The 17740-nt window shown below is 39.2% G+C and overlaps 2 protein-coding genes across 4 annotated transcripts in view; one reads left to right on the top strand and one right to left on the bottom strand.

The window, feature by feature from the left end:
* Window positions 1-17415, top strand: part of IFT80 (intraflagellar transport 80) — a 63896-nt gene extending 46481 nt beyond the window's left edge. For both annotated transcript variants that reach the window (XM_079977829.1, XM_079977828.1), the window contains exons 12-20: window positions 969-1132; window positions 5370-5434; window positions 7754-7889; window positions 8766-8913; window positions 10071-10242; window positions 12249-12338; window positions 12444-12616; window positions 13826-13949; window positions 16036-17415. In XM_079977829.1, coding sequence (XP_079833955.1) covers window positions 969-1132; window positions 5370-5434; window positions 7754-7889; window positions 8766-8913; window positions 10071-10242; window positions 12249-12338; window positions 12444-12616; window positions 13826-13949; window positions 16036-16149 — 1186 coding nt within the window. In that variant the 3' untranslated portion in view covers window positions 16150-17415. The remainder of the gene's footprint in view (window positions 1-968; window positions 1133-5369; window positions 5435-7753; window positions 7890-8765; window positions 8914-10070; window positions 10243-12248; window positions 12339-12443; window positions 12617-13825; window positions 13950-16035) is intronic.
* The window catches only part of LOC307217156 (putative membrane protein C3orf80 homolog), a 52976-nt gene that overhangs the window by 16474 nt on the left and 18762 nt on the right, over window positions 1-17740 (bottom strand). Inside the window, exon 2 of one of the 2 annotated variants that reach the window (XM_079978310.1) lies at window positions 17605-17641. The exons of the other annotated variant lie outside the window; for it this stretch is intronic. Coding sequence (XP_079834436.1) covers window positions 17627-17641 — 15 coding nt within the window. The 3' untranslated portion in view covers window positions 17605-17626. The remainder of the gene's footprint in view (window positions 1-17604; window positions 17642-17740) is intronic. 2 annotated transcript variants of the gene reach the window in all.

The raw sequence follows: 17740 nt of genomic DNA, 5'->3' as shown, positions 1-17740 counted from the left end.
CCTGGTCCTGAATGGGGTAACTGTGCCCCTGAAGGACCAGGTGCGCAGCCTGGGAGTCATTTTGGACTCACAGCTGTCCATGGAGGTGCAGGTTAATTCTGTGTCCAAGGCAGCTGTCTACCAGCTCCACCTGGTACGCAGGCTAAGACCCTATCTGCCCGCGGACAGTCTCACCAGAGTGGTGCATGCTCTAGTTATCTCCCGCTTGGACTACTGCAATGCGCTGTACGTGGGGCTACCTTTGAAGGTAACCCGGAAACTGCAATTAATCCAGAATGCGGCAGCTAGACTGGTGACTGGGAGTGGCCGCCGGGACCACATAACACCGTTTCTGAGATATCTGCATTGGCTCCCAGTATGTTTCCGAGCACAATTCAAAGTGTTGGTGCTGACCTTTAAAGCCCTAAACAGCCTCGGTCCTGTATACCTAAAGGAGCGTCTCCAACCCCATCGTTCAGCCCGGACACTGAGATCCAGCGCTGAGGGCCTTCTGGCGGTTCCCTCATTGCAAGAAGTAAGGTTACAGGGAACCAGACAGAGGGCCTTCTCGGTAGTGGCGCCCACCCTGTGGAACACCCTCCCTTCAGATGTGAAGGAAATAAGTAGCTATCCTATCTTTAAAAGACATCTGAAGGCAGCCCTGTTCAGGGAAGTTTTTAATATTTAACGCTGTATTGTTTTTAATATTTGATTGGGAGCCGCCCAGAGTGGCTGGGGAAACTCAGCCAGATGGGCAGAGTATAAATAAATTATTATTATTATTATTATTATTATTATTATTATTATTATTATTGAAATACATTTGATTACAAATGCCTGTGCATTGATATATTATTTGAAAATACTTACTTGAATCAATGCATTTTTAAATTATGCAAGAAATAATAATACAGTATATAGACAATTACGTTAATGGTATTGTGTGAAAATAGTTAATCAGTATTTTCTCCTCTGCTTCTTATTTATAGGCATTTTCTTCTTGTAGATGGTGGAGGGCTATATTTATATTCTTATGAAGGACGTTTAATTTCCTCTCCGAAGGTTCCAGGAATGAGAACAGATATACTAAATGTTCAGACCATTTCTTTGAGTAATGATACCCTAGCAATAAGAGATAAATCTGATGAAAAAGGTATGTTGTACAGACATTAAAATTGTTATTTTTGCATAAAACGTTTCTTCTGAGCAAATAGAAGTAAATATAGGGTTGTCAATATATCACTTTTGGGTGCACTTGCACCTGCCAAGCCTTTTCTTGATGTCTTCAGCATCCTCTCTCTCCTACTTAAGTTAGGCTTCAAAGAATCTATTGCAGCATATAGAAGGTTTCTTTCAAACCTAAATGTGAAATGGAGTGAGGGTTCAATAGTTCACAGCTTAACTCTTCCCTCCTCAACTGATTACTCCACCTCACAAATGCCCCCCATTAGATTTGAAAGAATTCTTCTGCTGTAGCCAAAATAAGTCATTTTCCAAGCCTAATTTCAATAGGGAGTGGCATATCACAGATAAGAAGGGTCAACCCGTCTTTCCTTGGTTGCAGTTCAAAATTGTCCTTGCTCCATGTCAATGTATCCTGTTTGAAAATGATGCTTATTGTTACAATAGTGAGGTCTTCTTGGAAAGCGGTATATAAATTTATTAGATAAACAAGCAAACATGTACAGTAGACGCTCGGGTTGCAAATGTGATCTGTGAGGGAGGCACATTCGCAACCCACAGCGTTCGCAACCTGTAGCACCGCGTCTGTGCATGCACGGGTTGCGATTCAACACTTGTGCGCATGCACGAGCGCTAAAACCTGGAAGTAACCTGTTCCGGTACTTCCAGGTTCGGCGCGGTGCACAACCCGAAAACATGCAACCTGAAGCGTCTGTAACTCGAGGTATGACTGTATTTGAAATTAGAGTAACTTTTCCTCATTTATTCTTAATGAAGCAGTGCTGACCCACCCATGAGGAAAGGTGAGGTGACTACCTCAGGCTGCAGGATCCACAGGGGCAGTGGATCCCACTGTTGATCTTTCTTCATGCCTTGTTCCTGCTTCCCTCACCCCTTATTCCTTGGTGGGGAGGGGGCTGTTATTTGGGGGTTCGCCTCGGGTGCTAAAATGTCTTTAGCCAACCCTCCATTGAGGGAAGCATAACTGAAAATCACATGGAGATTTCATCTTCCTCCTTATCCCCCTGTGCTATATCCGAGGCCTTTCCTGAGGATCTCTTGACTTTTAGTAGAGGCTTTTGAGGGGCTAAAGTGGGGATAAGGGAGGGGAGAACTCCATGGTATAAGCAAACTTTTACTTACATAAATTTGGTTATAGCCAATGTATTTCTGTTATGTGTGCAGCAACAATAGTTTCTTTTTGTGTGCGTTTCTTTTTTGCAGGCTTATTGATAGTTCTGGATTTATGCTTATCTTTGGCTTGTTGAGGTTTGTCAAGTAAACAGTCAATAGTTCTCCAGGAGAGATAGCAGGAATAAATGACACCAGAGAGGAAATATGTTTCAGTAACTAGTCAAGAAAATCCCAGAATTGGTGGGAAATAATTTGCTATTTGTTAGCACACGTAGATTTAATCAAAATCCCAGAAGTTATTAAATCATCTCAGTAAAATATTAGGTGTATTCCACTTTCCTTCCAAAAGTAAGACATCAGAATACATAATTTCCCTTGCAAGAGGTTGCGTATTTCATTGCCCCTTGTTTTCTAAGGACCTCCACTTGCCCACTGATGTTGAAGGGTGAAATTCTTTTTCTCTGAAGAGGCATTTCCTTGTGCTACATCTAAAGAAGTTTATCCAGGAAAACTGGATGTCTTAGGGCTTGTTTCCATCTGTAACCTCTGTACAAAATAGCCTGTAGTTGACATTCTTCTTCTTTGGTGATCACTTATAGCTGAGTAAGATTGTCTTCCATGAACACGGTCTTAGTGGTGTGTCCATAGGTGACTCTGGAGGCCAATTCTGGATCCATACGCTGTTCCACAGTGGGGACATAGGTTTCTGGGCAGTAGTTGAGGGTTTGCCAAATGTGCCTTCCTTTTAGCTTGTTTATCCCTTTCGTCCTGAGTTCGAGTGCCTTCAAAGTCCACAACATCTTTGGTAAAAAAGATGAAAAGGTTAAGTAGGTGCACATAGCTAGCTTCATAAAACAGAGTTTTATCCTATGTACACCATTAAAGGTAAAGGTAAAGGTACCCCTGCCCGTACGGGCCAGTCTTGACAGACTCTGGGGTTGTGCGCCCATCTCACTTAAGAGGCCAGGGGCCAGCGCTGTCCGGAGACACTTCCGGGTCACGTGGCCAGCGTGACATCGCTGCTCTGGCCAGAGCCAGAGCCAGAGCCGCACACGGAAACGCCGTTTACCTTCCCGCTGGTAAGCGGTCCCTATTTATCTACTTGCACCCGGAGGTGCTTTCGAACTGCTAGGTTGGCAGGCGCTGGGACCGAGCAGCGGGAGCGCACCCCGCCGCAGGGATTCGAACCGCCGACCTTTCGATCGGCAAGTCCTAGGCGCTGCGGCTTTAACCCACAGCGCCACCTGCGTCCCACGATGTACACCATTACAGGGGAGTAAATCCTATTGAACTCAGTGGCACTTACTTCTGAGTAGACAAGCATGAGATTTGTGAGTTAATATATTAATTTACTTTATACAAAGTCACATTTTATACAAGGATTAATCCCATGTTTACTGTTCTCAAGACAGGAACGTTAGAAAAACTAGCACATGTACAATCTGAAATAAATGTTGAATAATTCAGCAAATGCAAGGAAGGGAGTGATTAATTCCAAACAGATTTTAAGCATTGACATCACAAGCCAAATCCAGCTGATAATATGTCATCTATATTCCATGTGGCATGCACGTTTAACTTTAAAAGACTCTTCCATTTGCATTTTAGCATAGTGTCATGAGTTTCTTTTAGAAGGATACAGGATATTGGTTTGCGGTCACTGGTTATATTGGCAGGAAAAAACGATGTTATGAGAACAGGTGCTGTTCTGATGTTGATGGTTGCATATGAAAAGGAAAAAGAAGGGTTACATCCAGTGCTAGTTTGAGCCAGCTGTGTAAACACAGGAAAATAACTTGTGACTTGAGACAGTGCTGTGCTCTTTTTGATGTAAGGTTTCCCTTGTCATAGACACTGTTTGTGTTTTTATCAAAACCAAAAGTTTTACTAACTATCATGATGTTCTTTTTTATATATGAAGTGTATGTATTACAAACCCCATAATTTCTCAAAAAAGGAAGAGGAAGACCAGAAAATAGATGGAAAACACAAAATATTGTCATCTTTTGGATTCAATAATTACTGAAGTGGATAAAGGTGGAAAAGGGATAGTTAAGAAAAGGCAAAGCACATGACCTATCAACTCCCATGTCACACTCACAATAGCCGATTCCCAGCAGAGTATATAAATATTGTTTAGTGCTTTTTTAAAAAGTGAAATTAAACCCCTCTGTTAGGTTTTAGAAATTGCCTATGTCACCAGCAATTGGGAAACACTGGTCTGCAAGTGCTCCAGTTGGAGAACAGCCTTTTTTAACAGTAGCACTTTACCATACAAACTGTAGATCCTGCATTGTATTGTTAATATCCTTTATTTTTCAATATTTCATGTTATATTCCTGTAAGTCTAATTGAAAGATTTAATCATTTTATGACAAAATGTAGTGAGCAGGGATAAAAATAATCACATTTTAATTTTTCTGTCATGTGCAGGTTTTTGTTTACAAAACTTCCTATTTTGGCCCAAGGAGTTAGCAGCTTGCAAAAGGACACAACTTTGTCCAGTTGTTAAATTTCAGTTATAAGTCTTTCAGGTTTCTAGCACAAATCAAGCTCTCAAGCAAATTACTAACAATAATAACAATTCAAAGCATTCCGATGAAAAGTTCCTGGGGGTTTTCCTCCTTACAGTCGTCATAAGAGTGTACAGTATAGATTTTCCATTTGCAGTAATCAAGCAGCTATTCTTTGCTTTGTGGTTATATTGTTAAAATGGTCAGAAATCACGAGAACTGGGATTCAGAGTGGCCTTTGCATATGAAACCCTGGCTCACACCCCAGCTCTACCATGATTTTTTTTCAGTCTTATGTTATCAAGGTTATGGAAAAGGTAAATGAAGTAAAGGTTGTAAACTATTGTGTACCCTGAAAAACAAAGGACCAGCTAAGAGATGCATGGCACAAAATTTGAACTATAGTAAATGAAGAATAAAACATACCATGTTCCCATGCCATCCTTCTACCCTCATTACAAAAACACTTAAAAATAAATAGAGTATAACAGTCAAATTATTTATTGATAATATCTCTCTCTCTCTCTCTCTCTCTCTCTCTCTCTCTCTCTCTCTCTCAAGTTATTTACCTGTTTGAGCCTTTAGCTGGAAAGCCCTTAGGTGATGGGAAGCCCCTTACTCATAAGGTAATGTATGTAGTATCATTTAATATTTTGGGGTAATATCAATAGTCATTATCAGAGCAGACCAACACTGGAAATCATCCTCTGTAATTTAGGTTGGAGAGGCAGGTGTAATGTTGCTGAAAACCTCTGTGAGCTCAGATTGTTGAAAGAGAGGTTGCATGAATAACTTTCTGCTTTGTAGCTTGGCTATGTTCCCAGTTTCGAGTTCCAAGTATCCCAGCATGTTATCAGTTAGAAATCAGCCAGTGTTGATTGAAACTGAGAGAAATCTTAATTCAGTGATCATTGAGATTAATATAGCTGTTTCAGCAGTTAGCTAATGGGAGTTTAGAAATTACGCACATCTAATTAATGAAATACAGGTTTCAGTTTTAAAAGTCAGAAAAAATATTTTGCCAGTTTGGCCAGATGTTTGATATATTTGGGTTTTTTAAAATAACTGTGCTTGTGCTTTGTTTTTTAAAGCAATAAGATACAGGTCAGAGTAAGATAATTCATTTGTAGAAATGAACATTTATTGTTGTTTTTGTTGTTTATATACCACCCTATATCCAAAGATCTGAGGCTGGTGTACAACATTAAGAACATAATTCACAGAGCATAATAACAAACATCATACAGAACACAATAATAGACAGCACGATGATAAAATAATCATAATAACATTCCCCTCCACACCCCCATATTTAAAAGGCCATACACATTTTGTTCATAACTTTCTTTATTGGAGAGCTAGAGACTTAATTTTTAAATGAATGAAACTCAAAGTCTGGGCCTCAGGGGTGCCAGTGAAGGTCTTCATGGGCACTAGGTTCGTGACCCCTGCACTAAATAGCAAATGTCTCTTTCCTACGTTTTCTTATTCCCATTCCCACGTGCTCCTTGACCTGTCTCCTTTCATTTCTTGATTCATTCTCCTTTCATATTCAACCTCCACCCTATCACTACCCCCAGCTGCTCATTTCTTTCATCCCTACTTCCTGGTTCTTTTACATTCACTTAACTTCTTCCTCCTAGAACAGCTTTCCTCTTGTATTCCCTGTTTCTTTGTTGTTGTTAATAAAAATAAATAAATAAATAAATAAATAAATGTATGTCTAGTAGCACCTTTAAAAAGGTAAAGGACTCCAGTCGCGAACAACTCTGGGGTTATGGAGCTCATCTCGCTTTACTGGCCGAGGGAGCTGACGTTTGTCTGCAAACAGGTTTTCCGGGTCATGTGGCCAGCATGACTAAGCCGCTTTTGGTGAAACTAGAGCAGTGCACGGAAATTCCATTTACCTTCCCACCAGAGCAGTACCTATTTATCTACTTGCACTTTGACAAGCTTTCGAACTGCTAAGTTGGCAGGAGCAGGGACCGAACAATGGGAGCTCACCCCGTCATGGGGATTCAAACTGCTGACCTCTTCAAATGCCACGAAATGCACATGAAAGCTTATACCCAGAACAAACTTACTTGGTCTCTAAGGTGCTATTATTACTATTTCGACTGCGTCAGACCAACACGGCTACCTACCTGAATCTAATAATAATAAATATTATTTTTTTATCTCTCAGTCTCCTTCAACACTTCCTTTGGCCCTTTCCCCTCAAATGAGGGAGACCTCTCCCCCCACCAACTCTTTGTCTCCTGGCCAATTTTACTCACAGTTGTTAGTGCTGGGATTGGTCCAACCAAAATGCTTTGGCATGGCTAGGGACTGGAGCAGGCAATTTAAGGAGATCACCTGAAAGTGACCCATGGCCTACTGATGTGTCCCAGCCCAAACATGGCTCTAAAGGAAAGTGGTCTGTGACTTAAGATATTAATGTAATATTGCCCACTTTTAGACTTCACACTATTCTGATTAAAAAATAATTCAGCCTATTTATTACAAGAGGATTCAAGACCTGGTATAAGTTATACCTTTGACTTTGCATAGTGTGAGCTTGTGTGGTATAGTAGATAAAAGTGCAGGATCTGAAAGTGGAACACCCAGGTTCCAATCACCCAATCCCACCACCCTTCTGAGTAATACCCCTCCCCACCTTCTCACTATATAGAAGGGTCTGGTGACTTCTGTTTCAGTGTATCTGAAGAAGTGTGCATGCACACGAAAGCTCATACCAAGAACTAACTTAGTTGGTCTTTAAGGTGCTACTGGAAGGAATTTTTTTATTTTGTTTTGACCCAGGTTCCTGTTTTCTTCTTGGACCAACTCACTGTCCTTCAGTGTACAATGTGCAAAATGTTTATTCCTATAATTCATTCTTGTTTGTTTTTTAAATAAAGCATTTAATTCCTAACTCCATGAAATATGACTGATTTATAATATAGACAGAAATCATGGAAATTGCCTTAGACCGAAAAGGACATACAAATGAAAGGAAGATTGCTTTTATTGACAAAAATAGAGACCTTTATATAACATCAGTGAAGAGATTTGGTAAAGAACAGAAGGTTATCAAAATAGGTAAGAATTAACTTTATGCAACAGATTTTTATCCCTTTCTTTCTAGCCCATTACTACTGACAAAATAAAAAAAATTTCTTGAAAGCCCTCCATTTTCCTGAAGCCCTCCACCCCACCCCACCCAAATGGTTCTTTCCCATGGAATCAAAATTTCTGGAAATTATATTTCTAAATAGAAGCATCCCTTAGGGGTGGGTGGACAATATTCCAGGAGTTAATTCCCATAATTGGCTTGCAACCATGGATTAAGTCATGCCAATGGTATTTTCAGTTTCTAATATCTGCGCATAATTTTAATTTTACGGTGTCCAGTAAGTAAGCTAAAATACTGTACATGAAGCAATCAACAGTAATTTGTGATATTAAAAATTATATGCTCAGTACTTCTTTGTGTTCTCGGTGCAGTCATACATACAGGTTCTGCACCTAAGTAGACCAGCACATGTTCACTTCCTTTTTAAGAGGTGGGGGAAGCCCAGCTGATGTTAGAGAGGGCATACTGCAGACACTGAGAGATAAAACCCCAGTAGGAGGACTGAGCCACAATCCTGTGTGCTGCAAGGGGGAAACAAGACACCCATGCCTGCTATTCTACAGTGAGAGGAAGTTTCAGAGCACACACAAGGAACACCAAGAAAAGGGGTTAAAAAAACTACCCATGAATTCTCGCAGGCTTGTGCTTGTTTGTTCTGCGATAATCTTTCAGGGTACAAATTCTAATTTATGGGAAGTAAAACATAAACATTATTTTACACAGAAGACAAAACTGTTACTTAGAGTCATATTCACTGGCAGAGAAGAGTTGAAGATACTGATGTTTATACTGTAGTGTCATGTGCTTGAGCAGATACTTGATTCTGCTTACTTTCTGTTAAGGAACAATGGTGCATACTTTGGCGTGGAATGACACATGCAACATACTCTGTGGACTTCAAGATACACGCTTCACAGTCTGGTACTATCCCAATGTGGTATACGTAGACAAAGATCTCTTACCAAAAACCCTTTATGAAAGGGATGCAAGGTATTATATACTTTTACGTCTAGTGTTTAATTAATAGTACCCCCATCAATAAAATACTTGCCATTAGAACCATTGGGAGTAAGATTCCACAGTGTGAAAAACATGGGTGCAATTACAGGCGAAAACAAGTATGAGTTGCCATCGTTTAATTTGGATCAGGGGCTAAATTTGAGCTACTAAGTTTGCAATTTCAAATTATCAGTTTCCATCTCTCCACCTGAAGCATCTATCTGTTCTGGTTATTTACTTTCATTTTTAGGGCGGTAAATAGACCTAGCTGCTATGTGCTAATCTATAAGCTCCCCTGTATAGTTAATGGTGGCACACCGCCATTGATTGTGGGCTCATCTGGCAATGGCATTAATGTACTGTTTATTCTCTCATGCTTTTTAAACATCATTTTGTATTTATTTAACTGTAGTTATTGCCACTTGATGATTGATTTTTAGCTCCTATGAGGTGTGTTTACCTCTTTGGCTGAGTTAAATCTCTTGTTTTCTATGGTTGACATTTTGCTTTGATGCTGTTTGAATTCAGTGTTTAATTCATTTTAATGTGTGTGTTTTTTGAACTTGTTTTATACTCTGTTTTCTGTATATCGTCTAGATAAATTATTTTATGAGGTGTGACTGATACAAAAAATTAAAATAATGTGATGTCACAAAAGACCAGACGAGAAATTGAGGTATATAGACGTGAAGAATATGGCCATATTTCCACTGATAGGCAATGAATACTAAGAGAATGCTATTCTGAGTGCTTCCTCAGTCTCTCCTACATTGAGCACAGACCCTTAAACATGCCCACATTTCATTGGATGGCAGGATTGCACACCCATAGTCCTTTTCATTATGGAGAGATGCAAGGAGCTTCTCTCTAAGTGGTTTATGTAAGTGCCTTTCCACCATTGATGGGAGCAATTGATACTGGAGGCTTGCTTACACTACTTTGTAGTCTTGTCTCTTTTCTTGGTTTTTTTAGATGTGGCAGCCATTTTGTGTTATTCCACACCTTCGTGTCAGCCATTTTGTGAGTGGCACCCACATCAGCTTCTCAAATTGTCAGATATGCCCACCGGCCCAGAAACTTTGAAATCCCTGCTTTAGACAAAACTATTCAACATTCAAATAATTTTATGATATTTTTTATCTCAACAGCGAATTTAGTAAAAATCCCCAGATTGTGAGTTTTGCTGGAAGTCAAGTAACGGTCAGGAGAGCCGATGGCTCACTTATTCACATCAGTATTTCACCTTATCCAGCCATACTCCATGAATATGTCAACAATTTAAAATGGGAAGATGCTGTCAGATTATGTCGCTTTGTTAAGGTAAATATAAAATTCTGCAGCAGAGTAAGTTTTTTGTAGTTTTTATATACCCATTACTACTTCAACTTTTGAAAAATGGACTTTGAAATATGAACTTTGTCAGGCTTTTGGGTCTGCCCTCAGCCATGCAAAGAGTTCTCTCTATGTCCCATCATAAAGTGTTTCTGAAACTCCCCTAGCTTTTAAAAACTAGCTTATGATGCACTAAAGAGTTCCACACCGCTCTGCTTCAGAGCCAGTGAGAATTCTAAAATTATTTACATTCTGGTAAAGCCACCTTTCTTTTCTTTATTATGAAGTTGCAGACATGTTCTTATCTCTCTTTTTAATTCAAACTATCATAAATTATAACTGGCATTTTATCTGCCAAAAAAGTTGAAATAGAGCATGCAGGTTTGTAGGATTGAATTCCCCCCAAAATTCTTAAAATGCTTTTTAAAATGCAGTTGATCCTCATTGATGCAGCTGGTCATTTGCCTGAGCTGAGTAGCAAACTGCTCATCCTTCCTTCTGACTGGCTGCCATTTGGCTCACACCTGCTTCCAGAGTGCTGTCATATGTGCCTGTCCAGGCTGTTTAAATGTAGGCATTGGCAGCCACCATTACAGTGTTTACATTCTATGTTTTTTGCACATACGCATAAGGGTTAGTAGCCTTTTAAGGGCAGAAGAGAAAAGGGAACATGCAACACTGTGTTCTGACTCTTTTCTGTCTTCTGAAACAAGAACAGGCTCATTAGTATAGTTTACTGCTATGGTGGCTGTCTCTCCTGGCAACAGATACCCTTGCTGCAGGTGGGAATGGAAGCATAGGGCAGCAAGGCAAGCAGATAAATGAGTTGCTAACTCACTTCTACTTGTTTGCATGGCAGGGTTATGCAGTCATTTACAAAAACCCTAACCCCATTTACCTGGGGAAATGCCTCCTTGAATCCGGTAGTAGTTACTTCTGAGTGGACTTGGTTAGGATTGCACTATCAGATAGCTTTGGTTTCTACACTAATTTTTGTATAATGCATTTGCCCCTCTTGCATGCAAATAGAAATACAGTGGTACCTTGGGTTAAGAACTTAATTCATTCTGGAGGTCTGTTCTTAACCTGAAACTGTTCTTAACCTGAAGCACCACTTTAGCTAATGGGGCCTCCCACTGCCGCCGTGCCGCTGCTGCACGATTTCTGTTCTCATCCTGAAGCAAAGTTCTTAACCCGAGGTACTATTTCTGGGTTAGCGGAGTCTGTAACCTGAAGCGTCTGTAACCCGAGGTACCACTGTGTCATTCATATCTGGTAGCTTTAACAATATGGTTACAAACAGTTTTACCCAGATCGGAATATATTTACTATAATTAACAATGAAGTTTCATCAAGTAATTTTGCTATAATATGTATGGAATTTGTAACTTTCTGATTTATTCGCATGCACTTGAAATTGTCATGATAAAATAAATATATCAGTTGTCTCTTGTAGCATAGTTTAAAAGCAGAATCTGACATTTTTATCGTCCATTATTTTGGTTCTTTTCTGTTACCTCTGGCTTTTGCTTACATTTCAGTGTCAGTAGTGAACAAATGTTCTTCTTCAAATAGAAAATTTAATTGTAGAGTACCCCCTCTTCGTGGAGAAAGAATATCTACTGGCAAATCTGTTTGCAGCCCATATTTAGTACTACTACTACTACTAATAATAATAAATTTTATTATTTGTACCCTGCCTATCTGGCTGGGTTTCCCCAGCCACTCTGGGCAGCTTCCAACAGAACACTAAAAACAGAATAACACTTCAAACATTAAAAACCTCCCTAAACAAGGCTGCCTTCAGATGTCTTCTGAAAGTCAGATAGTTGTTTATTTCCTTGACATCTAATAGTAGAAATGAATAAATGTGGGGTAGGTTGATGGGGGACGACAGTGACACTTTAACAGCTTGACATAGACTTTAACTTCTGCTCATTTTTCTTTGGCTGAAAACAAATGATTGTCTTAAACTTCTTCTCTTTCACTTTAAGGATCAAACATTGTGGGCATGTTTAGCTGCCATGGCAGTAGCCAGTAAAGATATGAATACAGCAGAAGTAGCCTATGCATCAATAGGTGAAGTAAGTAGATTTGCCTTAATAGTTTGGCTTCTTAGTTTCTTGCAACGTAACTTTAAATGCGCTAATTTTATTATAACTGTTGCATTTTTTAAAATAAAAAAACAGATCGACAAAGTTCAGTATATCAGTTCTATTAAAGATCTTCCATCAAAGGAATCAAGATTGGCTCATATCCTGCTTTTCAGTGGAAATGTACACGATGCTGAAACACTGCTTCTTCAAGCTGGCCTTATTTATCAAGCTATTCAAGTCAACATTAACCTTTACAACTGGGAAAGGTAATATGTTTCTTATGGATGTAGCATGTGCCTTACAGATTCAACTAATGCTATTGTGAGATACTTGTAAGTCAGTTCCATTATTTTATTAGTCATTGTTCCCTGACATTTAACTAAAATTGTTTTGAACACTAAATATTTGGGAGAAAAAAGAATATTTAATCCTATTATTCTGCCCTGAAGGCAATATATTTTCTTATGAATGTAAAAGAAGGGCCGGATTCAGCTAACAGGTCCCACTAGCTGAAGCCTGCATGAACATGTATACTAGCACAATGGGGCTTTCTTCCTCCCCTCACCCTATTTGCTCCCAAATTGGTTTGGAGGGGGGGCAGGAGACCCCCCCAAAAAAATCATCATGTGTGGGAAGAGTGCTTGCCATCAGGCAAGCACTGACAGAGCAATCTCCCATAATATTTAAGAAAACCCATAATATTTATTATGCTGTTTTTGTTGGTGGTGGTTCGTTTTAACTGTAGAAGTGAGTCACCAATGTAGCACCTCCCACGGAGAAGAGAGTGTGCTTGCTCTTCCATTCTACTTTAAACATGCTTTAGTTGAGATATTTCTAGTCACTGATGCTTTAGTTGAGATTCCAGCATTGCAGGGGGTTGGACTAGATGACCCTCGGGGTCCCTTCCAAATCTAAAGTTCTTCGATTGCTCCTTACTTATGTATAATATTTATGATTTTCCTTAAGTATAATAGCTGGGATCCCTCAAGCCTATTTTAGGTGAGCCAGGGGGTTCTCCTGTTGATAAACCCCAAAGGTCTCTTGTAGAAATCCCTGGAGTCACAGATTTTTAACTCCAGCAATACAGGGATCACAGAGTGGCATTATTTGTGTTTAGAGTCTCTCCAATAGTTATATGAATCATTGTTTACTCTTGAAAGCAGCAATGTTGCTTTAAATACATTCTAAACTTTTTGAGCAAAGTATATTATATGGGGAAGATACGTTTCAGTTTCTTAATAGCACTGTAAGGACAATAGAAATATGACTGCTTCTCATAACATACTTCATAAAATTCGTCTAGTGCCTAGACATCATTGCCAGCACTAATGCTAGGTTTCTTCTTGCTTTATGTCAAGAAAACTTTCCACCAGTGTAGTCACTGTACAGCATGTATTTTTTATAAAAACCAAAGCATTTGTAATTAGGCCAGTTTCTGAGTTCAGCCTGATGAGCTCATTATTGTTTTCTTCTAGGGCACTAGAACTTGCAGTGAAACACAAGACACACGTTGACACGGTTCTGGCTTACCGACAAAAGTTCTTGGATGACTTTGGTAAAAAAGAAACAAATCAGAGGTTTTTGCAGTATGCAGAAGGGGCAAGTATTTGTGGAAGCTGTGCTATACATTGTCAGAAAGTCAGCATTATAGCTGTGAAACAATTTGAAACTATAGTCTAATATGAGATTAGTAATACTTTGTGCTTGTGCTTTTACAGTAGCCGATAAAACTAACTGTTTATTATCTTTAGATTTCAGGGTCTGCATTTTGTGGCTTAATTTTTAATGTCTACAGAGCTGGGCCCAAAGTATGTCAGGGGGTGTCCCATGACAATTTTGACAGTCACACTGTGTAAATATTACACAGCTGAGTAATATAGGTGGAACTTAGTCATGCTGACCACATGACCCGGAAGCTTTACGCTGGCTCCCTCAGCCAATAAAGCGAGATGAGCACCACAACCCCAGAGTCGTCCGCGACTGGACCTAATGGTCAGGAGTCCCTTTACCTTTCCCTTAGAAACATTAAGGTTGGGGGGCAGTTTCTGTTTCTGAAGCTTTCAATTTTGAGGTTCCACCAGTGCAAGCTGGTTCAGTAACAGATGCGGTCATAGCCTATTCTTGGGTTGACATCCTGTGGGGCTGCTACAGCAAAAGCCCCAGTGCTGTTTTGCTTAGCATAGCTTTTAGTAAGGTATAATAAATATTATCTGAAAATCATATGCAGCTTTTGGCAATCTGCATCATAGCCTTCACGCTCCTCCTGTGTAAGAGAGGGATAGAGATTTAGCAAAGCAGCATGTGGGACTTAACTTGGCCAGCAATATTTGGCAAGTTTTGATTGTACTATAACAGATCTCAGTAGCAGCCTTCTGAAACAACATAAAATAGTTGTGGTAAAAGGAGGCCTCATTTGGCTCTTAAGTCACCACTGTTATTTGTGCCATCTTTGATGGAAGTGGAGACATAATATACAATAAGGGGGAATACAGGTTGAAATCCAAACAGCTAATGCAAGGGGCTTCTGCAAGGGGCCAGTTGCCTTTTTAATTTTAACAGCTGAATTCTTTAACAGATCACAAGCTGCTTTTGAAACTCCCATCAATTTCAAAATCTGTTTCTATGTGACATGGGGTCATGTTTGATAAAAACAAGCATAACTCTTTGGGTCTAGAGAACATATTTCTTACTTCTTTAGATCCTAGACATTTATTAATTCTAATAAAATTAACAGGTTGTGTTTTTTTTTGTATTTGCTGTGAAGCTGTGGTACAAACTGCAGCAAATATGGCAAAAGATGGATATCATTCTCTTGCGCGCGCGCGCGCGCACACACACACACACACTTTCCTTGAAAATATTTAGGAGTCATTGTTTTCTAAAGGTTCTAAAATATGCACAAATTCCATTTCTTAAATGTAGGATTACAGTACACATACATGTTCATTTCGCAGCTGCAACATTAAGTGTTGATTTGCCTTTATGAATGTGCCATTACAGATACAAAACCTTAGCTAGGGCTTTTATATATACCCACATCACCTCAAACAGTACTTTAAGTGGTCAGGACACACATTCAGCAGCCAGTCAACAGGTTTAGAGAAAACAAGCAATGCCAGATCCATCAGAGCCCACTTTATGCATATCCTAGAGCCATTAAAAGAGATATCAAAATCAGTGAAAAGGTTAAAGTCATAACTGAGATGCACAATGCCTCTAGATGTTTGGATGATGTATTTTAATATTTTGGGTGAGGATCTGAAGTACAGCTTTTGCACATACTTTTGCACATACAATTTTCAGTTCCCCTCCAGCAGCAACAAACCCCACCCTGCAATCAAGTTTGCCTCTAAAGTCAGAGGACTTTCCAGAGTGACAACCCATGAGCTGCAAGGGGCTGCCAACAGAAGGAAAAATTGGCAATCCATTTGCATGCAGAAGCATTTGCTGCACCCACATGGGCTTGTCTGGATCGCTGCCATAGGACCAAGATTTAGTTTCTTAATCTTGCTAACACATTGCAGAAAGCTGCCCAGCCACAAAAGGCCAACAAGCAGAAAGTTATGAAGAAATCTGTAGCAGATGTAACATATAAAGTAAAGACTTGTCAGGTTAATTTATATGCATCTACTATAATTATGATTAATGGATACTTTCTCTCCCCCTCGCCCCCTGGCTTCTGCAGCTTGAAGTCAACTGGGATAAAATCAAAGCCAAAATAGAATTGGAAATTGCTAAAGAGAGAGAACGAGCTGCAGCTACACCAGCAGTCAGAGCAAGCGTAACCATACAGCGCTAAGTGGCATGCTGATTATATTAAGTAGTGGTTTTATCACTCTGCTACTTCAGCATACTGGTAAGCCTTGGTATTTTGGGATGGACAGTAGAGCCTGACTCCCATATCCTGGACTTTCTATAGCTATTGCTTTATTGTTAATGCAAATGAATTTGTATGTATGTCATCTTATGCTACGAACGACAATCCTATTCTGGTTATGGTAATATGAAAAGTTTGGAGTGAGCATGGCATATGTTACCAGAATCAGGTTCTCTGACTTGGTTTCTCAAAAGAAAATTGTTGGTTTTGGTAGCAGAGCTGAGGCAGTGGAAACTATCACATAAATAAATGGTCAACTATTAAGATTAGAATAGACAAGCATGGAATTTATTTTCAAAGCAGACCGCTTACCTAAACATATTTATGCCTAAGGAAGCTCTTTTTGTATACAAGTTTATGGGTCAGAAGTATAATCTGCCTGAAAACTGAGGAAGCATTATACCATGAGCACAGACTGAAGTCCTGAAACTGCTGGATAATGAATATTTCTAAGGAATTTAATAAAGTTTCTGATTTGTTTTTCTTTTGTAAATGATTTTGAGATTGCAGGGTTAACTTTAGCAGAAGCAGCATAATGAACCCTGCTAACATGAAACAAATTTTGTTGATATAGACAGTGGCATACAAGATGGTTGATGTAATGGGTAGTCCTTAATTGAACTAACTTCTGTTGACACTGAAGTATACAAAACATAAACTCTGTACAATGAATTCCAGCATATACAAACACCAAACTGGAGATACTTTTTAAAAACTAATTTTCTCCCAAGTTCAACATAGCAAGTAATCCATCTAACACTGTGCATATGTTGTAAAACGTATTTGTTTAAAATGACACTTATTTTTTCTAGAAATAGTTAATGCTAAGTGATAAGGCTTTTCTATTTTGAAAAGGTTCAGATATCCCCATCCTTTAAAAGCATTTTGTGATGGTAAGCTGTCCCATGTCCCTTATTTATATATGGTATTTCACCAGTGCACTGGGGATTTAGAAAAACCTCAAGCCACTTTATTGGTGTAGCCTCATTACTTGTCCAAAATATCTCCATTGCCAATGATTTCAAGAATACAGCACTAATGTCCTGATTGTTTAATAGGCAAAACACAATATTTTGTGGTGATATCAGTAGTAAAATATTTTTGTACAGTAAATCATTACTTGGAATCCTTTTGTAACTGGTGTTAATGGAAATGCTGTGCCTTTCATAATAAATGCATAAATTATTACGTGTTTTGGTTTGTTAATGAACTTGCTAAATGAAACCATTCTCTCCTTAAGCATTTGCAATACTTTGAAATATTACAAATCCACCACAGGCTTTGTTCCTGTTAGCCAGGAAAGCAGCCTTACATATCACTTAGTGCCGTGTCAAACGTACATAAGAAACATGGACAGCCAAATGGCAGGAGACTCACATTTTTACCATAATGTCCAAAGTCAGATCATGGAGCCCTTCAATGAAATGTGAGAGCTTTACCTTGAATTTCAGAGCAGAAGTGAGGATTTTTGAAGCACAAGTCTTTGTCTTGTTTGTCATTATGGCCTAATTGG

Source organism: Podarcis cretensis (assembly GCF_951804945.1).
Source record: "Podarcis cretensis genome assembly, chromosome: 5".
In the NCBI taxonomy this organism is placed as follows: Eukaryota; Metazoa; Chordata; class Lepidosauria; order Squamata; family Lacertidae; genus Podarcis; species Podarcis cretensis.
Note: the sequence above shows the minus strand (reverse complement) of the source record. Positions and strands in the feature narration are given on the sequence as shown.